Here is a 20,000-nt window from a genome sequence, read left to right on the forward strand (position 1 = left end):
ACAGGGACGTTTAGTAGGCCACTTGTTTAATTCAGAACCAAATCAATACAAACACCTGAACTGGAGGCATGTGATTGTAATATGAGCTGGATGACCTGTCCATGCATGTATCACAAACCCAGAACTGGCCTCAGTAAAACGGAGAGGTAGGCTGAACATGAGCCAATTCTATCACAATTCATAAATGTTAAAAAACTGTTTTTCATGTTAATAACAGAAACACAGCTATAAAGTGTGGCAGGAACATAAAAGTTGTGCTGCCAGGAAATTTTAAGGAGATGGATTATAAATCTGTCCTTTTAAAGACGCATTACGTAACTTTCTGACCTTAAAACTCTGCGTCCCGGACTTGTTCGATGACACAGTGACATCTATCATGTGCATTTCTAAAGCCGTTGCTGCTCAGCAGCGTCCTGAGGCTGAGAAACCGACACTATACAACTTTTACATCCGGGACGCTGCGTGACGTTGCAGTAGAGTTTAGCTTTAAAGTGGGAATGCATCAATACTGATACCAGTATCAATATCAGCTTAATACCAAGTGTGTGTACTTGTACTTGGTTGTAATAAAAGTGTACTGATACCACACTAGTCAAGCCAGAGCAGATGTGTTTGACGACATGCTTTGGACATGTTTTATGTTCATGTTTTAACATGAAAGTTAAAATTTGACACATTTTGTTACACTAAAAGCTCGATCTTTGTTTAAAAATCACACATTTATAGTTATATTTAGGTAAAATGTGCCAAATCAAAATAAAACCTGTTGAAATTGTAAGATCTGTAATGTTATTATATTTGTATTGGTGAGGTAACTTCAGGAAGGATGGGTCATTTATTACAACCTAATGAAATCTTACAGTTATAACAGCAATAATTACCATAGTCACAATAATGTTCACATAAACAGATCTGGTATCGGCAGATATTGGTAGGTCGGTGCATCCCTACTTCCCTGTAATTAGAAACTGCCTATTTTGAACACACAACGTCAAAAAATGCAGGAAGATTAAAAGAGAAAATGAGACCAAACCAGAGTCGTAAGATCATCTTTTACTGGCTGGAGAGAGCTAACAGGTCCAGCTGGATGAAGGATGGATGCTGGATTAGTCATCGATAGGGGTCGTGTGATGGGAAAATGGTAAAGTTCTGTAGTGTGTCTTTAAAATGTTCATGTGACAAACGGTAAACAACAGATACCAGGAAGCTAGCAGCTAGCCTCACTGCTACTGTTAGTGAGCGTAAGATTTACTCATCGGGTTTGAAGGCAGCGTTTGGAAACATTTTGGTTTTTATGGACGTGAGAACAGACGAGAGCTGGACAAGACTTGCGGCATACAGAAGTTAAAGGGTCCCTATGATGCACATTTCAGTCTAATTTATTTTAATATGCAAGTCCAGAAGGGTAAGAAATAATCAAGCATTTTACACAAACCCTTCATTCATGTTGTATTGATCCTCTCAGATCAGCCTCTGACAGAAACAAGCCAACAGAGGAAGCTCCGCCCCTTGTCCTGCCAGCAGGCTGTCTGATTGGTCAACTGCTAGGAGTAGTTATACTGAGCACTGAAGGTGGGCGTGGCTTTCTTCTGGTGAACGTGCACAACCTGGAGAACATGACCAATCACTGAGTCCCTCCCCTTAGGACATCACTAAAGTTTCATAGTAAAACTCTCTAAAACCAATTGTTTCCGTCGTCATGGAAACCAAACATAAAGAGTGCTGGAAAACTCAAAAATGCGTTTAGGTGATGAAAAACGGTGCTGCTCATTTGTCTGATGAGTGTTCAACACTAAAACACAGTAGAAAGCTCAGAAAACTAGAAATAGCACCAAAGAACCCATTAAAAATAAATCAGCGTCCTACATAAGATCTAATATCATTACCACAAACATGTGACAGCAGCTCTGTTCCAGCCCAGTTAGAGGAGCTTGTTGTTCCTAACTAATTTATTTGGGTACTTTAATTAATGGAGCCTGAATGGAGTATAAAGTAGTATAAAGGATCCGTGGAAAAAAAACCTCAAATGCACGAAAATCCTGATAATCCTTTAATATTAATTGTAGCATCCTGACTCAAAATGAAATCTTATTGTGTAGTTGTGGTGATGGCACACCCCTGGTAAAAACTACGATGGAAATGACACCACAGAAAACAAAATGAAGCTTCAACTCACCTTCTCCGGCAGCTGAGACTCCACCTCCTTCTTCAGTCTGCGAAGCAGGAAGGGCCGGAGCACCTTATGCAAACGGCGAATAATCAGGATGGTCTCCTCCTCGTTGAGGTCAACCTGAACAAGTCAGAGGATATGTCAACATGATGATGATGAAAAGACTGGTGAGTTTTATAAAACTACAATGACGGGAAAGCTCGTAGTAACGCTGCAGTAAGAGGAAACTTTACAAGCCAAACTGTTTAAACGTTGTTCAGAGGAACTTCAAACCAAACTGAGCTTTTAATAAAAGTGTTTTCTGAGCTTCTGAATCTATTGCTGGCCAGATGTTCCTCAGATTTCCTCCAAGTTTGGCCAATTAAAGAAGCTCTACTGAGCTTTGGCAGATTTTTTCAGCGAGTCGCCTGATATCGACGGCTAAATCTTGCATCCTGTCTCTTCTCTGAGCTCTTCACAGTCAGTAAAAGTCTGATGTCTTATCCCTTTCTGTTTTTCTCTCTTCTTCTAATCATGTCTTATTGTTTTCCTGTAAGGAATCAGCCATGATGCAAGATCAAAACAGCCGATTCATAAGCGGTGTGTTCAACACAACTCAGATGTAAAGCGATGCAGCATCAAAGTAAAAGTTGTGACGTCTGGATTCTCAACCTCAGGACGGTGCTGGGCAGCGACAGCTCCAGGAATATACATCATTAATGTCACTGCTCTCAAAGAGAGTAAGAAACACACATTTAGAAGTAATAAATGGAAGTGTGATGTCTGACACCTGGGGGCAGATGTCTAAATCTCAACCTCAGTCATTGCTGGGAGGCTCATCTTAGTTATTAATTAGAGCTATTTGTGCACTGCAGCGACTTCTGACTTCTCTTGTCAGCTTAAAGTGTGTTTCTCTCTAACAGGGTTAGACATGATTCACATAGTTCACATGAGAGAAGCCTCAAGCATAGATAAATAAGTAATAGTGGTACTCCCTCAACAGATCAGCCAAAACCCCGGTGACGCAAACTGAGCATTCTCCATAAAAAGCAGAGCAAAAGTGGTCCCACAGACAACCAAACCTTACTAACAGGTCTACTGTGATGCATCTCAAACCAGCAACAGAAAACTGTCTGAATAAACTAAATCTTCTCTTGATGGAAGAACTTGCAGGACTCGAGCGGTCCACATAAATTTGAAGGAAATAAACAGATTTGTTTTGTGAAAAGTGAAGCTTGAAATGTGGCACCAAGTCAGAGTCTTCCAGCTCAGACTATTAGATTTATGTTTGGAGGAGGGAAGGATCAAGCTCATACTGCTGTTAATGGTGACGTGCATGTGCTACAGTTGCACACTGAATTCATTTAATCAATGATAACTATTCTCAGTGAACAATGAGTGGATTGATTTTGGGCTGAACCACAGAAATGGAGCTCTCTGTAGTCACCACTTAGACTGGGAACAAAGCCTTTCAAGGCCCGCAGTCGCCCTCGAGAAAGCTCCTGGAGACTAAATGCAGCTTTGGTGTGATTAACCTAATTAACCTCAAGGAGAAAGTGCCATTTGTGTTGCCTTTGGAGTTGATGTGCTTCTGGTATTCAAAAGAAACAAGCCACGGCAATGGTGCCAAAGATAATCTAAAGAGCTAATTCAGAGCTAATTTAATAATGAGCTGCAATAATGATGCAACGAACCGTAAATACTGAAATGAAGACTAGTAAATAGAGTAGTTACCCTCTCTCCAGTCATGGCGAAGGGTGCGTTGAACCACTGCTCGAAGGTGCTGCAGCTCTTGAAGATGGTGGGCAGGAGGAAGTTGAGCAGGGCCCACAGCTCAGGCAGCTTGTTCTGCAGGGGGGTACCGGTCAGGAGGAGGCGACGAGGGGCCACATAGTGGGTGTTCAAAACCTGGGTCAGCTTACAGTGGTGGTTCTTCATGCGATGACCTTCATCCACAATCATGTACTTCCAACGAATCTGTAAGTGGATGAAAACCAAACAAAACGGTCAAATTAGCATTTTAAACATCTCGACTACTAAGAGGCTGGTTTGTTTTCTGACCTCGAGGCACAAAACCACTCTGAATACTAGTGAGAGGCTTTATGTTTATTTGCTTTTTTGCTTTCATTAACAGAATATTTGCTGATTCAACGTCCCGTCTGAATTCATTTGACTTTTAAGAAAGTCCTAAATGTGTTCAATGCAGAGCAGACCGAAGGCTCCACACTACAAAATGTTCTCACAACCTTTTATCCTGCAGCTATGCACTTTCCTGGTGTGCTCATCACTGTAGGGAAGGCTGCCTGCTCTGCCACCGATAAGAAGGCTAAGGGTGACGGACGCAGCACAGACAGTCATCAACTCCCAAACCCAACTCCATCCAGACCACCAGCGGTTTATCCATCTGCCCACCGGAGGGAGTTTAGAACTATTTATGCTCGACTCAGAGGACAGATATGTGTGGGTTATGCTCATAATTTGATCCGTTATTAGAATCCTTTGCTTGACGCAGCAAATGGAACAATACCACCAGAAATAACAGGATGCAGGTTGGAGCTGAATACTGTTAGCTTGCATGCAAAACAAACCAGAGAAGAAGAAGAAAAAAGAGGAAGAGGAGAAGCAGTCGATAAGGAGAAGGACGAAAAGGAGAAGAATGGGAAGAAGAAAAACAAGAAGGAAAAACAGTAGAAGGAGAACAAGAAAAAGGGAAGAAGTAGTAGAAGAAGCAGAAGTAGTAGAAGGCAAAAAAGAAGAATGGGAAAAAGAAATAGAAGAAAATGGATAGAAGAGGAAAAACAAGAAGAAGGTAGAAGAACTGTAGTAGTAGAAGAAAAGGAAGAAGGTAGAAGGTAGAGGAAGAAGAATGGGAAGGAGTACTAGTAGTAGAAGAAGAGGAATGGGAAAAAGAAATAGAAGAAGAAGAGATAGAAGAAAAAAAACAAGAAGAAGAATGTAGAACTGTAGTAGAAGAAGAAGAATGGGAAGAAGGAAAGCAGTAGAATGAGGAGATGAACATGAATATCTTAGTAAAACCTTCAAACCACTTAAGTATGAGACATCATCAGAGTTAAATAACACACACCTATTACATTCCCTTTCACACACACACACACACACACACACAACACCCCTCCCCCCACTTATTTTTGTACAAACATAATCTGACTTTCAGTTTCCGTTTCTTTACCTAAACAGCTAAATAAAAACATAACCAGAGACAACATCTGTGGACAAACATCTGGCTTCATGCGAAGGTAAGGAAGCCTCGTTTTGGGGATCCGTCCACACCAGGACCAGCTAAGGCTGTTACCATGGGAACTGCCCAGCTCAGGTCAGGAAGGGGTTCACATAACAGCCAGGGTTGCAGTGCAGGACCTCACCAACAACCCAAGCAGGACCTTCTCCACAGAGTAGACACAGCACCCAATGAGTAGGATCCCCGTGAGAGACACAGTGGTGTCAATAAGTAAAAACAAGGTCAAAACGTAAAACAAGAACAAAAATAGTAACTATAAAACCAAACAAGGAGGTCTGATCAATCCCTGTAATGTTCTACAGTCAACAAATCCCCGTCACCTCGGGGTTCTGCTGCTTCAGCAGTTTGCGTGGGAGGCAGACAATGAGTCTTTTCATGTTTGCAAAATTCATCACTGGTGTTGGTTTGTCATGGTGGAAATGTCTGTCAAACATTTTAATGGACTTGTCCCTGACTGCTCACAGCTGCGCGTCCCTGCCGGACCCACGTTGTCTCTGCTCGCAGACAGAGATGTCTGAAGACTCACGAAAAAAGACAGAAAAAAACATTTCTCAAACGATTTAAAAAACAATTAAAAAAAAAAAGAAGAAAAACAAAAAGTTCAATCTAATCAAATCTGAAGCAGGACTGTGATTTTATTCCAACCAAACAGACAAACAAGCAAGTAATGAGACTTTCTGGCACAAAGAGAAATGTTCTGGTCATATGCAGCGTGGCGTTCGATTTCTCTCACAGATGAAGCATAAAATAGTTCACAACCAAATCACACCAGCAACATGCATCTGCATCAAACATCACACCAGCAACATGCATCTGCATCAAACATCACACCTGCAACATGCATCTGCATCAAACTTCACACCAGCAACATGCATCTGCATCAAACATCACACCAGCAACATGCATCTGCATCAAACTTCACACCAGCAACATGCATCTGCATCAAACTTCTCACCAGCAACATGCATCTGCATCAAACTTCACACCTGCAACATGCATCTGCATCAAACTTCACACCTGCAACATGCATCTGCATCAAACTTCACACCAGCAACATGCATCTGCATCAAACATCACACCAGCAACATGCATCTGCATCAAACTTCACACCAGCAACATGCATCTGCATCAAACATCACACCAGCAACATGCATCTGCATCAAACTTCACACCAGCAACATGCATCTGCATCAAACTTCACACCAGCAACATGCATCTGCATCAAACTTCACACCAGCAACATGCATCTGCATCAAACTTCACACCAGCAACATGCATCTGCATCAAACTTCATACCAGCAACATGCATCTGCATCAAACTTCACACCAGCAACATGCATCTGCATCAAACATCACACCAGCAACATGCATCTGCATCAAACTTCATACCAGCAACATGCATCTGCATCAAACTTCACACCAACAACATGCATCTGCATCAAACTTCACACCAGCAACATACATCTGCATCAAACTTCATACCTGCAACATGCATCTGCATCAAACTTCACACCAGCAACATGCATCTGCATCAAACTTCACACCTGCAACATGCATCTGCATCAAACTTCACACCTGCAACATGCATCTGCATCAAACTTCACACCTGCAACATGCATCTGCATCAAACTTCACACCAGCAACATGCATCTGCATCAAACATCACACCAGCAACATGCATCTGCATCAAACATCACACCTGCAACATGCATCTGCATCAAACTTCACACCAGCAACATGCATCTGCATCAAACTTCACACCAGCAACATGCATCTGCATCAAACTTCACACCAGCAACATGCATCTGCATCAAACTTCACACCAGCAACATGCATCTGCATCAAACATCACACCAGCAACATGCATCTGCATCAAACATCACACCAGCAACATGCATCTGCATCAAACTTCATACCAGCAACATGCATCTGCATCAAACTTCACACCAGCAACATGCATCTGCATCAAACTTCACACCAGCAACATGCATCTGCATCAAACTTCATACCAACAACATGCATCTGCATCAAACTTCACACCAGCAACATGCATCTGCATCAAACTTCATACCAACAACATGCATCTGCATCAAACTTCACACCAGCAACATGCATCTGCATCAAACTTCACACCTGCAACATGCATCTGCATCAAACATCACACCAGCAACATGCATCTGCGTAGGGCTGCTCGAGTATGGCAAAAATTATAATCATGATTGTTTTGCATGAAACTGAGATCTCGATTATTTAACACGATTATCCATTATCTTTAACAACATGCATATAGTTAACATTAAACCGTGGCTTTCAAACAATGTCTTAAGGATTCCACATATTTAAGAAAACAAACAAACAACATGAAGCTTTTTCGTGACAAAGAGCAAATACTGATGTAAACTGAATAGATAAGTATAAGTAAGGATTACACAATGCTGCTTGTCGTGGAGTTCTAGACTCCACGTCCGGCATGTCGAATTCGAGTTGTTTAATCCACTTATACCATGGTCCAACACAGGAAACATTTTATCACAAATGTTTAGGTATTTTTTATGTTTGCAAAATATACTAAATTATGCATAAATATTTCATGTTGGCCTGGATGTACGTTTTATGCCAAACAACCGCTGTCAGGCTGCAGCGTGTTTCTCTGATTCGCCTGTTAAAAGACAACTGATCTGAACCAGCTGACTAATGCGTTTCTGCGGTGACGCCCCATAACAGAGGTATATTATTGAGATTTAACTTGCAGAACTACAACCGGATTCCAAAAAAGTTGGGACACTTTAGAAATTGTGAATAAAAACTGAATGCAATGATGTGGAGGTGCCAACTTCTATTTTATTCAGAATACAACATAAATCACAGGTCAATAGTTTAAACTGAGAAATTGTATGATATTAAGGAAAAATATGCTCATTCAAAATTTCATGGTGTCAACAAATCCCAAAAAAGTTGGGACAAGAACCTATTAGAGGCTGGAAAAAGTCATTTGAGCATACAGCAAACACCTGGAAGACCAATCAGCACTAATCAGGTCAATTGGCAATATGATTGGGTATAAAAAGTGCTTCTCAGATTGGCAGTGTCCCTCAGAAGCCAAGATGGGTAGAGGATCACCAACTCCCACAATGTTGCGTAAAAAGATAGTGGAACAGTATCAGAGAGGTGTTACCCAGCGAAAAATTGCAAAGAGTTTGCAGTTGTCATCATCAACTGTGAATAATATCATCAGAAGATTCAGAGAATCTGGAAAAATCTCTGTGCGTAAAGGTCAAGGCCGGAGAACCATACTGAATGCCCGTGATCTCCGGGCCCTTAAACGACACTGCATCAAAAACAGGAGTGCTACTGTGAAGGAAATCACAGCATGGGCTCAGGAATACTTCCAGAAACCATTGTCAGTGAACACAATCCACCGTGCCATCCGCCGTTGCCAGCTGAAACTCTATTCTGCAAAGAAGAAGCCATTTCTAACAAAGATCCACAAGCGAAGACGTTTACACTGGGCCAGGAGTCATTTAAAATGGAGTGTGGCAAAATGGAAGACTGTTCTGTGGTCAGACGAATCACCTTTTGAGGTTCTTTTTGGAAATCTGGGGCGCCAGGTCATCAGGACCAAAGAGGACAGTGACAACCCAAGTTGCTATCAACGCTCTGTTCAGAAGCCTGCATCTCTGATGGTATGGGGTTGCATGAATGCGTGTGGCATGGGCAGCTTGCACATCTGGAAAGGCACCATCAATGCAGAAAAATATATTCAGGTTCTAGAGCAACATATGCTCCCATCCAAACGTCGTCTCTTTCATGGAAGACCCTGCATTTTTCAACAAGATAATGCCAGACCACATTCTGCATCAATCACAACATCATGGCTGCGTGGGAGAAGGATTCGGGTACTGACCTGGCCAGCCAACAGTCCAGATCTTTCACCTATAGAAAACATTTGGCGCATCATTAAGAGGAAGGTCAGACAAAGAAGACCCAAGACGATTGAACACTTAGAGGCCTGTATTAGACAAGAATGGGAGAACATTCCTATGTCTACACTTGAGAAGCTGGTCTCCTCAATGCCCAGACGTCTGTTGAGTGTTGTAAGAAGAAGGGGGGGGTGTCACACAGTGGTGAAAATGGCCTTGTCCCAACTTTTTTGGGATTTGTTGACACCATGAAATTTTGAATGAGCATATTTTTCCTTAATATCATACAATTTCTCAGTTTAAACTATTGACCTGTGATTTATGTTGTATTCTGAATAAAATATTAGAAGTTGGCACCTCCACATCATTGCATTCAGTTTTTATTCACAATTTCTAAAGTGTCCCAACTTTTTTGGAATCCGGTTTGTATGTGTGCGTTTATACAAAAATAATGCAGCCAGTTGTCACAGACAATGGTATAAACTATGTTTAGGTGAACTTCCACAACCTACTGCAGTTATTCTACATTGACCTGCAGCCGGAGCCGACTGAGACTGGCCGCCTGGGAGTGCTTTAGGACGGGAGAGGCTCCCGCTGCTCCTTCCTTACAGTAACTGCAGAACAATATGTGCCTTCAAGTCAGTCGCCAAAACACCAGAAAAGTCTCTAATAACGCCAGTAAAAGCTGCTAGATTTGTCACTTTTAACAAAAAAAGTCTCCAGATTTAGCGAGAAAGTCTCCAAGTTGGCAACAGTGTCTGAATGAAAGCAAAGCGGCTGTGGGAGGAGTTTACAGCACAGCGCTGCAACGCCAGAGACGCTCGATTAGCAGCTGAAGACAGCAGGAGAGGAAACTGCAGAGAGGAAAATAATCACACCCTTTTATTTTTATCATCGTTGAAAACCCAGATCGTAATTGAGATTAAAATCCGATTAATCGCCCTGCTCTACATCTGCATCAAACAGCGAGAGGAGTGAGCTTCAGAAACGACAGAGCTGAAAACGGACGTAAAGTCATCTCCCATTAGACGATTAATCCCACTTTTTTTTTTTTTTTAAATCTGATTTTTTTTGTGTTTACATGGACAAATATCATGAAAGAGGTAAATAAATACATTTTTATTCAAAAAACTGTGAGTGAAGTAGATGCAACTAGTTTTAGAGTCCAGGAAAACATGCCAGGACTCAAACAGCCGTCCTCAGCATAAAGCACCAACGCCCCCCGTTACTGGTTGGTTGGAAGAGCTGAGCAGACCAGTATGAGCCACTTTCTGCTTTTAAGCTTTACATAATCTGCTCATAACACACACTCCTCAGCCAGCTGGAGGATTCTCAGGAAACATTTGCTGAATCTGACTGGATTATAATGAATCATTCAAACTTTAACCACATGACCTTTAAGTTCATAAAGCGTCAAATCGTGCTTTTATTTAATTTTTTTTTCAACTGATTCAAGAGTAAAAAGAGTCTGACTAAAAGTTTTTCTTAAAATATATCACTTAAAAACAAGAGTCCTTTCTGGGAATATCCAGCCACGCCAAAATACTGACTTCTACCAGGAGAAAAAGGTTTGGGTTTACTGCGAGCTATGAAACAGGAAAGAAGCCTAACTAAAGAACGTGTGTGAAGGCAGACGTAGCGGTAGGCTGCAAGATAAGAGAAATTGGACCACACAGAGGCGGGGCAGAGCTTTGATATGATTTACCTTAGCCAGTATGTGCTTGTCCTTGATGATGTATTCATAAGTGGTCAGCAGGACGTTGAACTTCCCGCTGCGGAGCTGGGGCACGAGCCCGCGACGCAGAGCAGGAGTGCCCTGACGAAGAAACACATTTTTTGTGACAATTAGAAACATGAAGTCACAATGTTTTAGTCTTAATGAGCAAAAAGAAATCGGCTTAAAAACGGAAAACTTTAAATACCTTGTAGGCTATTTTCACCACAGAAGGCGCCCACTTGTCAAGTTCATACACCCAATTAGATAAAGTCCTGCAACACAGACAGAAAAACCAGTAGCAGTCGTTACACACCAGGGGGGCTTCTCAGAGACCTGATCTGAATGTACACACTTCTGAGACCACAGCTGGAATCGCCTGGTCAAGCTGAGTTTCTAAAGACCATTCTCAGCTTTCCTCACTGATCACGTGACTTGCAAACGAACAAACAAAGCAGTCGTACTGCTACCAGCTCGGCATGTCCCCCTGGGTGGTGGGTTTCACTTCCCAGACTCCCTGCTGACCCTGAACGATGGGATCCACGTCTTGCTATCAAACGAGACAACTGGAAGCACTCCAAGCTGCGTTTTGTTGGTGTTGAGCAGCAAATGAAGCAAGTTTCTCTGTGTAGATGCGACTGCGGTGAAGATAGCTGGAGATTTGACATATTCAACCCTCACCGGGTTGTAAATGCAGGTGATGAGAGTTAATGAAAAGTTACAGACTTTTATTTATTTATTTTTTTTACAGCTGTAAAATAACAATGTTTTCTTATAATAATTTAAACTTTTACATTACATTGATGTTATCTGTCTGCTGTTTTTTTTTTTATCCCACCTGACATGAAGGGAATATTTCAGGGAACTTTCCACAGCTGGATGTCTGATTCCACAAATACATGAATAAACCTCTGTAACGACGTCTAAGCTTTAAATTCTGCCTCTGTGTGAACTGACTAGGTAACTGTAAATATCACGGGAAACTAAATCAGGCAGCAAAAGCTCCGTCCGTTGGCAGTCTGTGAACCAGGATATTGGAAAATCCCGTCGTCCTTGAGCACCAACTAGCAAGCTTTAAAACCAGCTCCAAGTTTAATTCCTAGATTTAATAGAATTTCTTTCATTTGAGTTTATCTACTCAATGATTTGAAAAGTCTGAGATAATCACTGTTTTAATGTTACCTGATGTTTTACAGTTTAACAATATTATACAAAAGGCTATAATGAATGGAATTAATTTATAAACGTAATAAACCTTGTAATAAAATATTTATTATCAGGTCGGTACTCTGTATCAGCAGATATCTCAGAATCTGTATCAGACAGAAAAACCAGAATCCAAACATCAACCGTGCAAACACTGAAGGAAAAACGTTGCATTGTTGAATTCCACTACTTCTCCAAAGGGTCAATAGACACACTAAGAGATTTCCCATGTTTCTGCCCCCCATGCAGACCGGCGACTTGCTCCACATCTGTTCAGAACGCATATTAAAAAGCACGTTCAGCGTTGTGGCCTTGAGCTCAGGTTTAAGTCTCCTCGGTGGCGTTTTGACTTGAAAAAGATCTCCTCGGTAATGGTGGAAAAAATGCTTGCTGCTGAAAACAAAACCACTTCTGGTCCTAATCCTCTAACAGCGGCGGTGAGAAACCATCACTTTAAAGGAATAGCAACGAGGAGAAATGTGGAATTACAAGCTGCATTTTCTGCGTGAATTCTCCTCCGGTGTACGAGCGGCGAGGTTTGCTTTCATCTTCCATGTTTACAGAAGCTGAGAGAAACAGTTTGGATGGTTTTAAAGTTCTGAGCTCTGACTCGACCCGGAGACAAAACCCCCCGCTGGTTTGAGCGAAGGCTGGAGAAGATGGCCCTGAAGGTGTCTGGTGAATCTGAGGGGATTAATGGTAAGAAACCAGCGAGGATAATCACGATCCCATTATGAGAATTTGAATGAATGAATGCTTTTTAAATGCTTTCGACTAACAGCCTAATTTGCAAAAGACCTGTCTCTATCTGGACTGTGGAAGCCTGTGCGCTTTGCACTGTGACTGAATGGCAACCTTCATCCAGTCAGAGACCATTTTGCACACTGCTGCTTTGGTTTGTGAGGATTTCACTGCATTTCTTACCTTGTGGACAAAGCTGATGACAATACGGTGTGGATGTGGACGATTTGGATCCAGAAAGAGTTACACTAAAACACCTGCACAACATCTCAATCAGCAAAGGGACTGGCAGCCTCACACACTGCTCGTGGCAATGCAGGAAATTACAGCAGGTTATCGGCCAAGAAATTAATAAGACTCTATTAATAGAAATAGCAATCCTTTATATTCTTAACTTGCCATATCTGATCTTTCCATAAAGAGGATTTTCCATCCAAGATTTTCTAGTTTTATACACCATAATTACAGACTCTAAAATGAGATACTTTGAGGGCATTTTTTCTTAGAAGATGCAGTGTGAACGCCAACTGCACGGTAACAACGTAGCCTATTCCTAAGCACTCAGAACTACGAACAACGACAACTGAAACACACCAAAACCTCCACTGTTGAAACGTACAGAATGTTTAATGGCAAGTTGGTGTTTTCAGATTTATTCTCTCTCTGATTTGGTTAAAAATAATTTGCATTTTCAGAGTCTAAAACGCAGGTTCTGTATGAACGAAATAATTAAATTTTTCTTTAGCTGGACCCACCTAAACTCCTCTTCATGTGGCCACAACCTGGCATTTCAGGGATGCTCCTTTAATCCCCAATTATCACCAACTCCCAGTGAATTGTTTATATGTGTAATGATCTAAACTGGTGGGTTTTTTCAAGCATTTCTTAACTTTCCTAGTCTTTTGTTTTCAAAAGTATTGCAGGTTTTAATAAAAAATAAGTGATTACTTGCAAATAAATGTACAAAGTTGATGAGTTTGAAGATTAGATACTGTGTCTTTGTTGCGTATTTAATTAAATAAAGCCTGAAAAGGAGCCGTTTTCATACATTTCACATCCCAACTTCACTGGAACTGCGGTTTGTAAAATGACCATTTCAAGTGTTTTTCTACACTGCTAAGAGGCTCCACGCCAAAAACATGTCAGCCTGTCCTGACACCACACAACAAAAGCCAGGATGGATGTACAGGTGAGGAGTACTGACGAGAGAGGAACGATGATGAGATAAGGGCCATTCAGCCTCTTGTGTTCCATGAGGTAGGTGATGAGGGCGATGGTTTGGATGGTTTTCCCGAGGCCCATTTCATCTGCCAGGATGCCATTCAGGTTGTTGTTGTACAGCGACACCATCCACTCCAAGCCTTGGATCTACAACACCAGAGAAATAAAGAGATATTTTTATCAAAGAGGACTCGGCTTGTACTTCCTCTCATGTTTACACAAAACAGGAAACGCATGAATAGATCATCAGAAGGGAAACGCTGATCGCTGACTTGCCGTGTCGAGGAGATTTACACGCCACAGGTCTAACTCCGTATCAAAGAGTCTGAATACTTCAAGTGGACAAAGTTTACTGGGCTTCAAAGGACACGTTTGAGAACCAAAAGATCAGAAAGGAATAACAAGTTAAGCTCTTCAGGAAGCACGAGCAGCCAAAACATGCAACATGCATTGACCTGCTCACTCTGGTCACTTTTTAAAACGAAAAAAAACCTGTTTCTTTCTGCTTTTTCACCTTAAATGGAAATCGGTCGATTGATCAGAACGCCTGTGATATATAAGTATAAGTTTATCTACATGTCTGTCAGACGAGTTGTTTCCAGAGGAAAACGGCAGACTGCGGCCAAATCAACCACACTGGAACGCAGGAAGGTGGCGTTTCTGTCGTTTCTTTGACAATTCCAGCTTGTTTAACAGACTGAAGCTCGACGTTCAGACAAGTGATCCAATTATTGTACTGCTGAAAGTCCAAAGGATCAGCGCCGGAACTCATTTAAAGCCTGGCGCATAATAAACCAGAGGGATCCTCAGAGGACCAGCTGACAGGAAGGAGGGAGGAAGATGTTAATGGCAACCAACTGAGTTCCTCATCTTTATTAGTCAGACTGTCTCACACTGAAGGCGTCATTACGAGGAGACAGATGTCTTTTAGCCTGTCAGACGTAATTGAGCAGTGGCTAGCAGCAAATCTGTTTGGCCACACATGTGGAGCGCTGCTAATTGAAAACCAAGCCGGACAGATGGTGCCACCACTTTTCAACACCTCTTAAAAGTCTATATGAGTCGAACATGGGACATCATAACAGAGAAGCTTGTCAGTGGATCACTTCCGACCTTAAGCCACACATTTGGCACTGTTGAACCCAGCTGATTGGGTTACGGGGCTCCATTAAGGTGTCAACACTCTGAGATGTGATCACTCGGTCAGAGATCGTGTCCTTGTGATAACCTGAACCCGATCTGCTCTAGAGACTCGTTCTAGGAACGCAAATGGACCCGATGTGGCAGCTGAGATACCCAGCACAATGTTTCTCAAAAACACGGTAAAATCAGCATGAAAATTGACAGGAGGAGTGATTCAGAGAAAACCTCCTCCTCATCCTTCATATTAACCTCTACGGCACCGGTGGCAAACTCCAGTCCAGGTTTTTGTTATCTCCATGCTCCAACGCACCTGACTGAAATTAATAAACAGGTTGACAAGAAGCGGCTGGATCCATTTGACTTGAATCAGCTGTGTTGGTGGAGAGAAACAACAAAAACCAGCCGGATACCGGCCCTTGTAGACTGGAGTTTGACACCCTTGCTCTACGGAGACAGAAAACATCTCTGCAGCTCCAAATCTCTGGAACCCTCCTCTCGGTTCTGAGAGGTTTGCAGATTTATCCTCCACAAGCTTGTTGACACTGCTTCTCCTGCAGCCTTTTGCAACCCGTGCAAAGTGATATCACAAGTCCTGAAGTTTATATTTATAAAGTCATTTTATTGGGAATATTTCCATGCAAACTGGGAAAGGATGCAACAGTCATCTGTGTGTGAGAATACACTGAAGGAACTATTATTGTTTGGAATGCTAAGGACATCAAAGAGGTTTTGTTTGGAAAATATCAATCAGTGGATTTATGATATGATAAAGATTTCAAACATTATTCGCCTGCTAACAGCCGTGTGTGTCAGGTGTGTGTGCTCACACCCACTATGCAACATGACAAATCGCTCATTTCATGCTCCGTTCTTTCTCCTGCACAACCGGCTACAGAAGCAAGCTTTATTTAAACTCCTCTGACTAATCCAGCAACATGATGTGTTCGTGTCTGAATAAAGATGCAACTCAGTGACTTTGGAAATGTTCCAGAAACATCAGCAGACCTGCTGATGTCCTGTTTGTCGCTCAGATGAGTGTGTGATGCTACATGCACACAAAATCAGTCAGTAAGATCTGATGGAGTGGTCAAGGACCCATACAGGCATGATGAGAACGCCATTCGTCCACGTCATCAAAGACTTGAACATAGTCTGAGGAACAGCATATTTCTATTAAACAACACAGAGACAGAACATCTTTTCTGCTTTATAAAAACCTTGAATGAATTTCACACTAACGTCAGTTCTTTAAGAAACGGAAACGAAGCCGTTCATCTGATGCTTTTAAAATTCATCTAAATTTCCAGAGAATGCCAAATCAATTTCTGTCAACTGGTTATTTTTCTTCTGCTTTGTTGTGTAACTGTCATGTTGACTGATTACTTTAGGCACAAAGAATCACTAACTTGATTTAAAAAAAAAGGTAAACAAGGTTTAAAAAAAAAATGTTATTTTACTTTCATCCTGCTCTTTGAAAGAAGAAAGAGGCTCAGAAACAGAACCAGGGGATGAAAATAGATTTAGAGGTTTGCAAGAGACATTCGTTGTGAACCAGAGTTTGCCGTCCACGTCTTTGTGAAAGTGCACGGATATTTGAGGATTATAAAAAATAATAATATTAATAATAATGAACAAGTAAGTAAAAGATATTCCTGGCTAAATAAAGCCAGTAATAAGATGGAGCCAAGAAAAGCACCACAGTTTTATCAGCAAGTCTGGACTTTAAGCAGCCGAACGGGACAAATCATCTAAAGAAGTGACCATAGACTGTATATAAAAAGATGGGCGGAGCCTCCGTGACGTCACCCGTAGGTTTCTGAAGAGCTGAATTGAAGCTCAGTGGGCGGTTCCTACCATCGCCATCTTGGCAGGGGCATGCGTGTCGTCTCACCCGGAAAATACAAATATGGGCAAAGAGGTGGAGCTGAGAGGGGAGTCGTGAGAGTCACAGTGGATGACTGACATCGAACGAACTCAGAGCTTTCTGTAGCTAAGAGCTAACCTGGAGCTAATATGAGCTAACCAGCTAATGGAGGTAAGCAGGCTAAAGCTAAGTCACATTGTTAACCGGCGAAAAACCGCAGTTGTTCTACGTTCTTCTAACTTAAGGCGGGAGATCAGGTACCTGTCAATCAAAATGACACGCCCCTAAATATACCAAATTTTGAGATTAAATTACTTTTAAACAGCAGAGTTAGAAAAAAATTCACTCCCCCCACAGTTGTCATGAAGGTAAACCTGACCTATTAAACCTAAAATGGATTTCTGAACCAGGCTGTAAACATGTTTATTTCTGCTGTGAAGTTGGTCTTTTTAACATGGGAGTCTGTGGGGATTCACTGTGTTTTGGAGCCCCTAGTAGATAAAGGGGGATCTGCAATTTTATTCACTATAACCATCATCTTTGGTGGAGTTCAGTGCAGCTGAAATCAGCCAAAACTGGCAACTCTGACAAGGTCAGTTAGGGCCGTTACAACAGCAAAATTTCGGCAAGCAGCCTGCAGCTCTTGTTTGTGGAGAGAACTGCACCGTTGAGGATCATTATGACTTGTTTAGATAGCATTTTCAGTGTGCAGAAAGACAGATTCAGGGATAATAAAGACTCAACAGAAAGAAATAAAAGTAGTTTAAGAGGCTACAGATCAGCAGGGAGTGTACATAATGTGTCTGTCTGGATGTGTGTACCTGGTACTGCTTGAGTGTGCCATTGATCAGCAGTGAGGACTGTTTCTCCACCTTCTCAATGACAGCGTGGGCCACTCCATAGTAAGACTGGGAGCTGGTTTGCCCAGTGGCAACGCTGTATTCATCGTCCACATCTTGCTTGGCTGAGCTGGATGTGTTTGTGTTCATCAAACAGAAAAAGAACATTGGAAGCCATCAGAGCTGCTTTTCTGCTGGGTCCCCTTTTCATAGACAACAATGTCAAGCCAAGATGACAATATTTTGATACATACAACAAACTGTGGTCTCTTCATTACCAACTGTTGATTCTTACTATTACTTGACTGTTAGCTGGTCAACCAGGAGCAGATGTGCTCCATCATGGTTTCTTATCTTTTTTTATAGTACTTGAAGCCTCTGTTGTTGATTCATCATCATTTCCCCTCGGTGCTTTTCCAAATTTGTCCAGTGGCAAAACTCCCATTTTATTTGGCCTTGCTGCTTCCCCCCCCCCATCGTTTCCACGACAACGGGATGTGTCTTATATGTAAAACATGCTAGTTTAAGCAATAAGAAGCCACTAGTTACATCGGGAGGGTTAAATAACCTGTTGCAGCTGAAACATCATCCTCTGTGAGGAAATGATCCAGCAGGAGGTTCGGCGTTGTCTGCTTAGTTACATCCAGGTTGTGACTGTTTGCAGCATCTTTTCACATGTTGTCACATCAGCCAACAAAAACCACAAGTGCTCCTAGATTTTTTTTTTCTCCCCCAACTAAACGTGATAAGAAGAAGGATAAGGGAAAATAATAATACTCGATGATGTGCTTGGCAGCCGTCACATTCACTTCCTCTCCATTGGCATCAATTATTTTCTTCTCCTCCGTTTCTCCCTTTGACGCCTCATCTTCTTCCTTATAAGGCAAAAAGTGATAAAACAAGACAGAGATTACTTTTTATCACATTAACAGCACAAATGGAACAAAAACTAAACTCTCATGGTGATGATGTATGCAGCTACTGCCCCCTGGTGGATCCAAGTGTTTACAAGCTCTGATATGACTGAGATGTGCTTTAACTCTTTAAACTGGTGTTTCTTGCTGTTTTCAGACAGTTTGAGGGTTTTTTTTAACTCCAAAAATAGACACAAAACCTTGATCCTTGAAAGGAAAGTCAACATGCAGACATAAATGTTTAAGAAGAGCCTAAATGGTCAGACTATGAAGGTAAGAAGATGCTAAATGAATGTATCAATAGATAGAACACCAGAGAGGTAAAATAAACTAACAAAATGGAGTTTATTACGATCAGTACTTTCGAGAAATAACACACGGATCGACAGTGACCAAAAGTTTCTCATCTGCACAGTCTTCTCTGGAGGAGAAAAGCACAACAAGAGAAACTATTTACACTTTTCCCACCAGGTGTTTCATGTTGTTTGCGGTTTTTACGCTACAACTCCAACTCAGCTGGATGTCGGTGGCGCTGTGCATCAGAAATATCTGATTTTATTCATTCCAGCCACTGAGAAGCTTTATTTTTATTCTTTTCAGACACACAAACAACTTCCTGCTTCCAGTCTATTTAAGCTCTCTGATTGGCCTTTAGTTTAAGTGGCTTCATCATCATGTCTGGGTCAGAATACAGGTCTCCAAGCAACAAAATATTGATAATGATCTCATTATTTAAAACAAAATGTGACAACCGAGCTACCATGGACCACTAATAATGGATTTACCAAACAGAGAAGATCACCAAATCCAGACTTCATGTTTTAGCAGCTTCCCTGCTACAACAGCTTTTGTTTTTCTAACAGCTTGTTGTCAAGTTCTGCACAAACCTCCTAATGACCCACTGTTTCTAATTCAGTAAGCAGCAGCAGAGGATGGAAAACTGACTGACCCAACAGAGCCTGTGATTAAACTCCATTTCATGGTGAGATTGGAAACTTTCTGGATGGGAAATAAACTCCTGGAGCTAAAG

The 20,000-nt window shown here is 41.7% G+C and overlaps 1 protein-coding gene across 1 annotated transcript in view; it reads right to left on the reverse strand.

Moving 5' to 3' along the window:
• smarca2 (SWI/SNF related BAF chromatin remodeling complex subunit ATPase 2) overlaps positions 1-20,000 on the reverse strand; it is a 71,033-nt gene that overhangs the window by 33,979 nt on the left and 17,054 nt on the right. The window contains exons 14-20 of the mRNA XM_079251131.1: positions 18,834-18,931; positions 18,039-18,186; positions 14,194-14,357; positions 11,251-11,317; positions 11,034-11,144; positions 3,884-4,126; positions 2,177-2,290 (exon numbers count right to left, since the gene is read on the reverse strand). Of these exons, the coding sequence (XP_079107257.1) occupies positions 2,177-2,290; positions 3,884-4,126; positions 11,034-11,144; positions 11,251-11,317; positions 14,194-14,357; positions 18,039-18,186; positions 18,834-18,931 (945 nt within the window). The remainder of the gene's footprint in view (positions 1-2,176; positions 2,291-3,883; positions 4,127-11,033; positions 11,145-11,250; positions 11,318-14,193; positions 14,358-18,038; positions 18,187-18,833; positions 18,932-20,000) is intronic.

The sequence above is a fragment of the Telmatherina bonti genome, assembly GCF_933228915.1.
Source record: "Telmatherina bonti genome assembly, chromosome: 13".
In the NCBI taxonomy this organism is placed as follows: Eukaryota; Metazoa; Chordata; class Actinopteri; order Atheriniformes; family Telmatherinidae; genus Telmatherina; species Telmatherina bonti.